General features: G+C 50.2%; 1 protein-coding gene across 2 annotated transcripts in view; it reads left to right on the top strand.

Moving 5' to 3' along the window:
• Positions 1-12,843, top strand: part of MYLK3 (myosin light chain kinase 3) — a 59,858-nt gene that overhangs the window by 19,731 nt on the left and 27,284 nt on the right. The window contains exons 2-4 of one of the 2 annotated variants that reach the window (XM_030797600.1): positions 3,480-3,570; positions 5,468-5,900; positions 11,243-11,703. In XM_030797600.1, the coding sequence (XP_030653460.1) occupies positions 3,480-3,570; positions 5,468-5,900; positions 11,243-11,703 (985 nt within the window). The remainder of the gene's footprint in view (positions 1-3,479; positions 3,571-5,467; positions 5,901-11,242; positions 11,704-12,843) is intronic. The other variant, XM_030797601.1, reaches the window with a different exon arrangement.

Consider the following 12,843-nt stretch of genomic DNA (forward strand, 5'->3'; position numbering starts at 1 on the left):
ATGCATTATGGAGGCTTCTTGGGGACTGTGTTTCCTGGGAGAGTGGGGCATGGCAACCATCTGTGGAATGGAATTAAATCCTAGCACTGGTGGTTAAATTTGAAAATTGTGCCAGCACTTTGTGAAGGTCCTCCTGAGATCTTCAGAAGTCCCCAGCGGCACTTCATTTGGTTCCAGCAGTGAATTCGATCATCCCTGGAAGCCAGGTGCAGTCTCCTGGAAAACAGCCCCAGGCATATGTGTTCAGAGGCACCAGTCCTCTAGAATGGTGTGTGAGGAAGCACAGAAACGGCAGGCACTAGAAGGCTGAGCCCTGAAGACAGCACCCAGCTGGGGGTGGGGGGTGCACACGCATGCGCCTGCCTACCCTAAAGATGAGGGAAGGGGAGGACAGTTTGAGCCCAACAAGGTCTGCCAAAGGACAGTCTGTCCAAGTCCCTTTCTGCCGGTGGGTAAAAGAGGAGGAGGTGTGTTTCATGCCTCCAGTTCCCCCAGCTCCGGGGGCGGCAGGACAGAGCCTGCAGAAGGATAAGGGGGAGCTGTCTGCCGAGCAGGGGATTTGGGCCACATTGATGATGCTGGTGATCATGGTGACAGCGGCAGTGAGCAGTTTTGATGAAGTGCCTCCCCCATGCCAGGTGCTGGGCTGTGTGTTCTCCATGTGCTATGTCCTTACTGTTCAGAGGTCAAAGCTTGGTGTCCTGGAATCGCAAAGTAATGAGCAGGTAGTAATTGAGAGGAGTGGGCACGATGTAGACAAACAGTGGAACCACCACCTTAGGGCTGGGGAGACATTTGGGACAGCTGTGGTGGCCCTGCTTAGAGGGGACTGCCCTAGCCGAGTTTTGCCATCTTGGCCTAGAGTTGCCAGATCTTCAGGTTTTTTTCTGTGTGTGTGTGTGTGTTTGTTTTTGTTTTGCTGAGATTACAGGTGCCTGTCACCACGCCTGGCTAGTTTTTGTATTTTTGTAGAGACAGGGTTTCACCCTGTTGTCCGGGCTGGTCTTGAACTCCTGACCTCATGTGATACACCCTCCTTGGCCTCCCAAAGTGCTGGGATTACAGGTGTGAGCTACCACGCCCGGCCATCTTCAGATTTTTTAAGAAAAGCTGGGAACTTAGATTTTTTTTTTCTAGTGAGTTTATTAAGGTATAGTAATTACATAATAATTTTGATGGTATAATTTACATATAATAAACTGTACATACATACAAACTATGCACATTTCAAATATATAGCTCCACAAATGTTTCCATCCATGTCACCATCACCACAGTAAAAATGGGAAACAATTCTGTCACCCCAAAGGGGATCCTAACTGTAAAAATGTCATAGATTTTAAAAGTTGGGAACAAATTGAAAAATTTAAACCTGGGTAACGAAGTGAGTACCTTGTCTCTATAAAAAAAACATCAACCAACAATTAGCTGGAGGTGGTGGCACATGCCTGTAGTCCCAGCTACTCATGAGGCTCAGGTGAGAGGATCACTTAATCCTGGAAGGTCGAGGCTGCAGTGAGCTGGGATCCAACCACTGCACTCCAGTCTGGACAACAGAGCGAGACCCTGTCTCAAAAAAAAAAAAAAAAGTGCAAGCCCAACAAAATATGTCCTGAGCTGTTTTTGGCCTCTGGGCTTCTAATTAAGGGCTTCTGTGGCAAGGCAGGGGAAGGCCCTGGCTGGGCCTCCGGGCATAAGGCGCTCACTGATACAGGGGCCTCGCTTGCCTTACCACAGAAGCCCGGAGACTGGTGAGTGCCTTACGCCTGGGGGCCCAGCAAGGCTCTGGGCTGTGGCTGGCACTGCTGCTGTAACATGTGCCAGGATTCATCTTAGGGACTTCACCGAAGGGTCCAAACCCCCAGAAGCACCATGCTCTTGCATGAGGACCCAGCAAGAGGTCAGACCATCTGGAAATATTCGCTTGAGTGTGGACTAGCTGACAATACTGAGGGCTCTGGGCTGTTTTATGGGTGAAAGCATGGGCAGGCCAGGCACTGGTCTGGTGTGGACCCTTTGGATTTAAGGAAAAGCTTCTGAGAGCTTCTCTGAGCCAGTGTCCTTACACTGGGCCCATTTAACACTGATAGCTCTTGGTTCCTGGCAGGACAAAATCAGCAGAGCTATTGAGCACGCAGTATGTGCTGGGCACACTTCTAGGACATTTGCACATTACTCCCAAATCCTCCCACTGACTCTACAAGGCTGATAACATGATTATCCCCATTTTACAGATGAGTAAAGTGAGACGCAGAGAATTTAAGGATCTTGGCCAAGTGGTGAAGGTGGGGTTCAAACCCAGCATGGCTGGCTCCAGAGTCCATGCCCCTGGCTACACTGATACACTGTGAAGAGGTGACCATGGGATCCCCCAACCCAGCTCCCAGGCACACATTATTAATTGACCTTGGCACTGTTTCCCCCTAAGCATGGATTTGACTTCAGAATTCAACTGAAACCAGTGCTGTAGTAGCCATGACCAATTGATCTGGGTTGGCATATTAAGATTATTTTCCATCTCTGGCCGGGTGTGGTAGCTCACACCTGTAATCCCAGCACTTTGGGAGGCTGAGGAGGGAGGGTAGCTTGAGTCCAGGAGCTTGAGACCAGCCTGGCCAACATGGTGAAACCGTCTCTACTAAAAATACAAAAATTAGCCGGCTGTGGTGGCCCATGCCTGTAGTCCCAGCTACTCAAGAGGCTGAGCTGGGAGGATCGTTTGAACCTGAGAGGCAGCGGTTGCAGTGAGCCGAGATTGTGCCACTGCACTGCAGCCTGGATGACAGAGCAAGACCTTGTCTCAAAAAAAAAAAGTGTATATATATATATATATATATTTATATTTATATATATTTATATATATTTATACATATATTTATATTTATATATATTTATACATATATTTATATTTATATATATTTATACATATATTTATATTTATATATATTTATATATGTATACATATATTTATATTTATATATATTTATATTTATATATATTTATATATATATTTATATTTATATATATTTATACATATATTTATATTTATATATTTATATATATTTATATATATTTTTATATATATTTATATTTATATATATATAAATTTAAATATATATATATTTAAATGATTATTTTCCATCTCTAGTCTAAGTCCTTTGGAGTCCAGCCTATTTTGAACCCTGTATCGGGGGCTGGGTTCATCCCTTATGGGGAATATGGTGAAGCCCTGGAAAGGAGGTGGTTCTGGGTGTGAAGCTGGGCGCCTCCTCTTTTAAATTTTATGACGTTGGGAAGGCCTCCGTGTCCTTGTCTCTAAAGTGATAATTGCAGTGTCTACTCTCTAATGTTACTGTGAGACTGTGTGAAATAACCTAAATGCCCTTGTCTTAAACAAGGGGGAGGTGCTAATCAAATGTCTGTGGCCTGAATGGCAATGTTGATGATAATGATGACATTTTTTATGGTTGTTATTTTAGAACAAAGAGCGAGTGGAAGAAGAGGGAGCAAAACCAAAGCATGTGCTGAGAGCCAGTGGGGTGCAGTCTGATGCCAGGGAGCCTGGGGAAGGTGAGTGGGACCCCATTTGCTTTATCTGACATTGCAGACACAACAGCTGCAGAATAAAGGACCCAACAACACGGCCCACAGTATGATTCCTGGGCAACTGTCAAAGCTTCTTTCTTTTTGTTTTTGCAGGGTTTTTTGTCATATATATCCCACCAGAGACACATATTCAATTGCTGTGTTTCAAAACCACCTGGAATACAGTTGACCCTTGAACAACTCGGGGTTGGGGAACTGACTTCCTGCACAGTTGAACATTCAAGTATAATTTTTGACTCTTCCAAAATTTAACTGTTGACTGGAAGTCTTGCTGATAACATAAATAAGCAATTAACACGTGCTTGTTAAATATGGTATTCTTAGAGTAAGCTAAAGAAAAGAAAATGTTATTACAGTGATCACAAGGAACATAAAATATATTCCCTGTTCATTCAGTGGAAGTGGGTCTTCATTCTTGTCATTTTCACATTGAGTAGGCTGAGGAGGACGAGGAAGGTGAGGGGTTGGTCTTGCTGTCTTGGTGGCAGAGGAGGAAGAAAATCTACATCTAAGTGAACCCGTGCAGTTCAAACCTGTGTTGCTCAAGGGCCAGCTGTAGTACCTTTCTGTGCAGGCTATGCCACCAACTTGTTATTCAAATGCTTTAAATGTTTATGGATTACTTTTTTAACCTTTAATTTTCTTGTACAATTTTGCATGATATTTACGTGGTTCCAAAGTCAAATAGACAAAACAATGTGTATTAAGAGAAGTCTAGAGGCCAGGTGCAATGGTCCATTCCTGTAATCCCAGCAATTTGGGAGGCCAAGGCAGGAGTATCATTTGAGCCCAGGAGTTTGAGACCAGCCTGGGCAACATAGTGAGACTCCATCACTATGAAAATTTTTTTTACTTAAAAATAAGAGGCCGGGCACGGTGGCTCACACCTGTAATCCCAGCACTTTGGGAGGCTGAGGTGGGCGGATCACCTGAGGTTAGGAGTTTGAGACCAGCCTGGCCAACATGGTGAAATACTGTCTCTACTAAAAATACAAAAATTAACTGGGCATGGTGGCATGTGCCTGTAATCCCAGCTACTCAGGAGGCTGAGGCAGGAGAATTGCTTGAACCAGGGAAGTGGAGGTTGCAGTGAGCCAAGATCACGCCACTGCACTCCAGCCTGGGTGACAAGAGCGAGACTCTGTCTCAAAAATAAAAAATAAATAAAAGAGAAGTCTATCTTCTACTTTTGTTCTCTGCACCCCGCTTCCTCCCCTGATATGTCAGTAACCATTTAAAAAAAATTGTCTTTTCCTTCCCTTGATGTCCAGTCTAACTAGACAACATGATCAGTGGTTATGTGCACATGTGCACACATGCACACTCACACATGCTCCCTTCTTAGAGAAACAGGATGCCAGATACACCATTCTCCACCTTGCTTTCTTTCACTTACAGTATATCCAGAGATCACTCCATAGCTGTGCTTAGAGATTGTTTTTTTGAGACAGGGTCTCACTCTGTTGCCCAGGCTGGAGTGCAAGTGGCGTGAATATGACTCACTGCAGCCTCTATCTACTGTGCTCAATCCTCCTGCCTCAGCCTCCCAAGTAGCTGGGATTGCAGGCACATGTGACCATGCCCAACTCATTTAAAAATTTTTATTTTTAGTAGAGGCAAGCTTTCATTGTGTTGCCTAGGCTTCCATAGAGATATTAATTTCTCCTTTTTCACGGCTGTGCCACACTCCTTGTTGGATGCATCATGGTTTAGTCAACCAGCCCCTTTCATTTGGGTTGCTTCCAGTCTTTGGCTATTATAAACCTGAGCACTGAATGGCCTTGTGCAGATTCCTTGCAGTATCTTTGTGGCAGACTCCTACACATGGGAGTGCATTTTTGTCCTGCCTGTTTTCCTGTAGAGAGCCAGAAGGCGGACGTGCTGGAGGGGACAGTGGAGAGGCTGCCCCCCGTCAGAGCATCAGGGCTGGGAGCTGACCCCGCCCAGGCAGTGGTCTCACCAGGCCAGGGAGATGGTGTTCCTGGCCCAGCCCAGGCATTCCCCGGCCACCTGCCCCTGCCCACAAAGGTGGAAGCCAAGGCTCCTGAGACACCCAGCGAGAACCTCAGGACTGGCCTGGAATTGGCTCCAGTACCCGGCAGGGTCAATGTGGTCTCCTCGAGCCTGGAGGTTGCACCAGGTGCAGGACAAGGAGCATCGTCCAGCAGGCCTGACCCTGAGCCCTTAGAGGAAGGCACGAGGCTGACTCCAGGGCCTGGCCCTCAGTGCCCAGGGCCTCCAGGGCTGCCAGCCCAGGCCAGGGCAGCCCACAGTGGTGGAGAAACACCTCCAAGGTAAGGGGAGCTCTTACAGGCTGGGCGAGGGAGGGGATGGACTGCAGCCCCTCGCTGGAGCTCGGCCGTGGGCAGCATCCACTGCATACGTGTTCCTGGGCTGTTCTTGCGAGGGGAATGGGGAGGAGGCCTGGGCCTTGCCTCTGGGAGCTTAGAGTACCACTGCTCACCGGCTGCCCACTAGAAATAACTGGGGGGAGTTTGGAAAATAAAGATGCCTGGAGATGTTGATTGAATTGGTCTGGATTCAATTGAATTGGTCTCAGGAATTAGATTTTTTTTTTACATGCTCCCCAGGTGGTTCTAGTGGGGAACAGGGTTGAGAATCACTAGCTCTTAGATCAGTACTAACAGTAGCTAAAAGATGGGGCTCACGGAGCACCTGCCCCCGGGCTGGCCATTGGCTGGGCATTTCACCGGGTTCACCTTTTATTCTCAAGCCATCCGCAGGAGGTGAATGTGATTGTCATCCCCATTTCATTGATGAGAATACTTAGGCTCCCAGTGCCCAGGGCCCCACAGCTAGGAATTCATAGAGTTGGGATCTGAATCCGGGTTACCGGATTCCGGAACCTGTGCCCCAATCACTGCACCATCCTGCTTCCTCAAGTCGGCATTTAATTAAGTTCTAAATAACATGGCGGGGAGAGAAGGACAGGGCCCTCAGGAATGTGAGAGGGGTGCAGGCTGAGTCAGCCCCAGGGGCTTTCGGGAGGCTCACGCGGAAGTCCTGGAGGTGGAGTCGTGGCAGCTGCCCTGCCCCTAGAACGCAGCCTGAGGACCTGCTCTCGGCAGAGGTCCGTAGCAGAGTAAAGAACCTGCAGACTCTCATGCCCTCCCCAGCACATCCCGGTCCCCAGAGCAGCTCTGCTGAAGGGCGCTGTGCCCCCGGGCTTCTCTCGGAGGGACGTGGTGTTTCCTAGCATCTTCTGCGCCTGCCCGGGGTGGCCCTGACCTGTCATGGAGAACCCAGGCCTGGCTCAGGGAGTGGATCTGGTGTCTGTGTTTGCTGTGGTGACAGGCAGAGAAACCCAGATCATTTGTCAGACTTGGTTCTAGGAGGAAATGGGAGCCTCCCAGGAGGCCTCACAGGCTGGAGGAAGGGGTTCCTGGCAGGCATCTCGGGATCGGAACCAGGACACTAAATGTGGAATCTGGGGCTGGGGGTGAACTGTCTGTGAAGTTGTTAGGGACCTCAAAAGACACTGAGAGAGAAGAAAAGTTCTGTATCTCAGGTTCAACCCTTGGCTGAATTCAGGCCCAGCAGACCTGCAGCGGCCTCAGGAAGTGAGGAGATCACTACCTGCCCTTCCTCACCTCAGACATGGGTGTATTTTGAGGAAAATAGGTTCGAAGTCAAGTATCAGCTCTGACGGGCCATGGCTGCCTGTGCAGAGGATCCTGCTGGGCCCTGTGGCTCATGCCTTGATCCCAGCACTGTGAGAGGCTGAGGCAGGAGGATTGCTTGAGCCCAGGAGCTTGAGGCCAGCCTGGGCAACAAAGCAAGACCCTATCTCTACAAAAATTAGCTGGGCTACCGTGGGCATGGTGGCGTGCACCTGTAATCCATGCATGCTACTGGGGAGGCTGAGGTGGGAGGATCACTTGAGCCCAGGAGGTTGAGGCTGTAGTGAGTTATGATCACACCATTGCACTCCAGCCTGGGAGACAAAGTGAGACCCTATTTCAAACAAACAACAACAACAACAAACAAACCCAGAGGATCCTGAGGCCATGACTACTGAGGCACTGAGCTGGAACTGGTCAGCACTGCCTGCCGTGAGTCTGCCACATGGTGGGTAGACAGCTTTGGGTACTGAAGGTGGCAGGAGCTGCTTCTAAGTGCCTTTAGGGTCTTCACTCCATGCCCCTGGAAGTGAAGACCCAAAGGGAAGTCATGACTGCTGGCCTTCTCAGCTGACCATTGACTGGCAGCAGTTTCCTGTGTCCCTTGGTCTGGCAGGAGGCCTGAGTTAGATTTGGAATGGCTTGCCATGGATGCCACACTTCCCTTCCTACCTGTCATTACTGAACCATGCCCAGTCCCAAGGCACAGTGTTGGAAGGATTTCTACCTCCCACCCAGTGAGTCACACGCACCTAGGGACAGGTGTATCAGAGAGGTCCAGCAGCTCAGACACAGGGACGGGGCCTTCAGCTGCTGGAGAAAGGCTTCACTGTTTTCTTTTAAAAAATTGGGATAAAAACTGTCCAGGCACAGTGGCTCACGCTTGTAATCTCAGCACTTTGGGATCACCTGAGGTAAAGAGTTCAAGACCAGCCTGGCCAACATGGTGAAACCCTGTCTCTACTAAGAATACAAAAATTAGCTGGGCGTGGTGGCGGGCACCTGTAATCTCAGCTACTCAGGAGACTGAGGCAGGAGAATCGCTTGAACCTGGGAGGCGGAGGTGGCGGTGAGCCGAGGTCGTGCCATTGCACTCCAGCCTAGGGGACAAGACCGAGACTTTGTCGCAAATAAATAAATAAATAAATAGGGATAAAAACCACATAATGAGGCCGGGCGCGGTGGCTCACGCCTGTAATCCCAGCACTCTGGGAGGCCGAGGCGGGCGGATCACGAGGTCAGGATATCGAGACCATCCTGGCTAACACAGTGAAACCCCGTCTCTACTAAAAATACAAAAAAATTAGCCGGGCGACGTGGCGAGCGCCTGTAGTCCCAGCTACTCCGGAGGCTGAGGCAGGAGAATGGCGGGAACCCCCGGGGGGCGGAGCCTGCAGTGAGCCGAGATCGTGCCATTGCACTCCAGCCTAGGGGACAAGACCGAGACTTTGTCGCAAATAAATAAATAAATAAATAGGGATAAAAACCACATAATGTAAATTTAACATCTTAGCACCACCCCCCTCCTTTTTTTTTTTTTTTTTTTTTTTTGAGACAAGGTCTCACTCTGTCACCGAGGCTGGAGTGCAGTGGTGCCATCTCGGCTCACTTCAGCCTCCACTTTTCGGGCTCAAGTGATCCTCCCATCTCAGGCATGTGCCACCATGCCTGGTTAATTTTTTATTTTTTTGTAGAGACAGGTCCCACTATGTTGCTCAGGCTGGTCTCGAACTCCTGGCCTCAAGTGATCCTCCTGCCTCAGCCTCCCAAAGTGCTGGGATTACAAGTGTGAGCCACAGTGCCCAGCCCCATCTTAACCTTTTAAAAGTGTACAGTCAGTAGTGTTAAGTATATTCACGTTGTTGTGAGACAGATCTCCAGGACGTTTCCCTCTAGCAAAACTGAGATTCATCATCCACTAAATAACACCTCCTGCCCCTCAGCCCTTGACAGCCACTATTGTACTTTCTGTCTCCGTGAATCTGAGTATTTGAGGGTCTTCATATCAGTGGAATCATACAGGATTTGTCTTTTTTTTTTTTTTTTTGAGACGGAGTCTCACTGTGTCACCCAGGCTGGAGTGCAGTGGCATGATCTCAGCTCACTGCAAACTCCACCTCCTGGGTTCAAGTGATTAGCGATTCTCCTGCCTCAGCCTCCCAAGTAGCTGGGACTACAGGCACGTGCCACCACACTCAGCTAATTTTTGTATTTTTAGTAGAGATGGGTTTTCTCCATGTTGGCCAGTCTGGTATCAAACTCCTGATCTCAGGTGATCCATCCTCCTTGGCCTCCCAAAGTGCTGGGATTGCAGATGTGAGCCACTGCACCTGGCCACAGGATTTGCCTTTTTGTGCCTGGCTCATTTCACTGAGCACAGTGTCCTCAGGGTCAATTGATGCTGTAGTGTGTGTCAGAACGCCCCTCCTCTTTAAGGCTGAATAGTATTCTGTGCTGTATAATGCGTAGACACCACCTTCTGTCTATTATCCGTCACTGGGCATTTGGGTTGCTTCCACCTTTTGGCTGTTGTGAGTAATGCTGCTACAGTTATCAGTGTACAGATGTCTCTTGGAGACCCTGCTTTGGATTCTCTGCGATATATACCCAGAAATGGAGTTGCTGAAACATGCGGTAATCCTACTTTTAATTTCTGAAGAGCCTCCAGTTTTCCACAGCAGTTGCGCCATTTTAGCCCTTTTGAACCCCTGCATTTGTGCCTTCCTCTCTTGGTTGACTCTTGGTGCATCTGTAAGGTATCACTGTCCCTGAAGACAAAAGAGAGAACTGAGGCCAGGCTTATCCAAAGCTGTCCAGCAACCTGCTGGCAGAGCTAAGCCCAGAATCGAGGCCACCTGCCTCCCTGCTGAGACTCAGTCCCTGCCACACACTGTCACCCTCACCCACTGACACACATAGACCCCGTGCTGTGGGATTGTGGCCCAGCAAAAAGAAGCCCCACCAAGAGGCAGCCAGAGTAGGGGAGACTCAGAGAGGGAGGGTTTGGATTCCTGGGTGACTTGACTGCCAGGATCAGGGTCCTTCCTTCTAGAGGTCGGGGCTCAGAGGGCCTTTCCCACCTCCATCAGGGCTCACAAACCCTAGTATTGCAGAGTCTGGGCAGTGAAAATGAGTGAAGTGAGCTGGGGCATTGCCAGGGTGCGCAGGGTCTGTGCTGAGGTGGAGAGCTGTTCCTCAACCACGTGGGCACATGGACCCAGCACAGCCAGCTCTTCTGTTTGTTCAAGATGAACAGAAAGTCTAGTCTTTTATGAGAATTGCCTGATTTTATTTTATTTTAGTTTTTGAGATAGGGTCTCTCACTCTGTCGCCCAGACTGGAGTGCAGTGGTATGATCATAGCTCACTGTAGCCTCCATCTCCTGGGTTTAAGCAATCCTTTTGCCTCAGCCTCCAGAGTATCTGGGACCACCACTCCTGGCCAAGTTTTTTAAAATTATTTTTTGTAGAGATGGGGTCTTGCTGTGTTGCCCAGGCTGGTCTCAAACTCCTGGCCTCCAGCGATCCTCCCACCTTGGCCTCCCAAAGCACTGGGATTACAGTTGTGAGCCACTGTACCCAACTGGAATTGACTGATTTTAAACAAATACTTCTGATCTGGGGCTTCCAGTGTGATATTTGAGTTGGTTTCTCCTTCTCTTCATTTAAGTGAAAGGGAAACTGGACCCAGGGTAAGGTAGAGGGACCCGGGCCTCCCGCCTACAAGCCTCAGTTCTCCTGGGACAGAAGCAGGTTCTCAGGGGTGTATGGTCCTCACCTCTGTCCATTCTCAAGCTTCCCAGGACCCTCATCTGGTGGCATCCTGGGAGCTGATGGCACCAACTGCCACTGAAGCCAGCTCCTGCCCTCGTGTCCTGTCTAGGAGGGCCCCAGGGCCATTGTCAATGATGGCAGCAGTGGGCATTGGAACCCACGTCTGTTCTGACTCCAGAGTCCTTGCCTCTAACCTCAGCACCATGTTTCTCTCCACCCAAGGATCTCCATCCACATACAAGAGATGGATACTCCGGGGGAGATGCTGGTGACAGGCAGGGGCAGCCTTGGACCCACCCTCACCACAGAGGCTCCAGCAGCTGCCCAGCCAGGGGAGCAGGGCCCACCTGGGACCGGGCGCTGCCTCCAAGTCCCTGGGACTGAGCCCGGAGAACAGACCCCTGAAGGAGCCAGAGAGCTCTCCCTGCTGCAGGAGAGCAGCAGCCCCGGGGGAGTGAAGGCAGAGGAAGAGCAAAGGGCTGGGGCTGAGACTGGCACGAGACCAGGCTTGGCCAGGAGCGATGACAACGACCACGTGGTTGGGGCCCTGGGTCTGCAGCAGGGCAAAGGCCCAGGGGCGGGAAACCCTGAGCCTGAGCAGGACTGTGCAGCCAGGGCTCTGGGCAGAGCCGAAGCAGTAAGGAGGACACCCCCAGGTACCGAGGCTGGCAGCGTGGTTCTGGGTAAGTGGGGCTGTTGCCTAGCTAGACACGAGCCCTGAGGGGAGGGAGTTTGGAGCCCCTACTCCTGGGGAGTCTTCCTGTAGCTTCCAGGGGTAGATCATGTGAGTCTGGGGGCGTCCAAGAGTCGGGAACATCTCCAGGTACATCCTGGGGCTGGAGACCAAGGCGCAAAGATGCAGGTCCTGAACTTGGGCTGGCTGCAGAGGTAAGGGAGAGGGGACACGTGTGGCCCACCTGAGTACATTTCTTTTTTTGGAGACAGGGTCTTGCTCTGTTGCCCAGGCTGGAGTCCAGTGGCACGATCATAGTCCCCTGCAGGCTTGACCTGGGTTCAAGTGATCCTCCAGCCTCGGCTTCCCAGAGCTTTGGGATTGCAGGCATGAGCCGCTGTGCCTGGCCACTGGGGAGATTTCTTACTGCCACCTGTCTGCCTGAGCTTGCCACCATGAGTCTCATTTTGGATTGAGAGAGAGAAGGCTTCTGTTAAAAAGCGAAGACCTGAATTGGTGTCTGTGACCACTGTCAGCCATTCCCACCCACCCGGGCTAGTGACCCAGGGTGTGTTCTTCTGTTCTAAAAGCCCTCAACCCCTCCAGCCCTAGGGTCACACCCTCCTTGGTCTGATAACTGTCCACGGACCGCTGTCAGTGTTCCCGGTAGTTGGAGAGCAGGCAGAGTGCTCCCATGGCGATCCCTGAACAAACGCCAGCCCGAGCCGACTTCCTTCCAGCCCTTGGTGCACAACCGGTTCACACCACTGCACTTGCTGTGTGTTCTAGCTTCTGTTTTATTCATTTAGTCTATTTCCTGTAACATTTCTAAATATTCATATCACCTCTGAAGGACAAGATTAAAATAAAACAACCCTAAACCATTAAAAAACAAACAAACAAACAAAGCAAACCTTTCCAAGTGCTGGCCGTCGTCTGTTTCCCTTGCAGACAGATCCCCTGTCCACCCCCTCCCCAATCCTGTGCCCCCAAGGCCTGCCCCCCTGGCTCCATCACGGGCTGTCATGCTGAGCTTCTGGTTGGGCTCAGCTGGCAGGAGATGGAGGGTGAGAGGAGAGAGGGTGGATGTTTATTTTTCCACCTGCCTCCCTCTCATAACACCCTCGCGAGTTTCCACAGCCCTGACTTT

This window comes from Nomascus leucogenys, chromosome 2 (assembly GCF_006542625.1).
Source record: "Nomascus leucogenys isolate Asia chromosome 2, Asia_NLE_v1, whole genome shotgun sequence".
NCBI lineage: Eukaryota > Metazoa > Chordata > Mammalia > Primates > Hylobatidae > Nomascus > Nomascus leucogenys.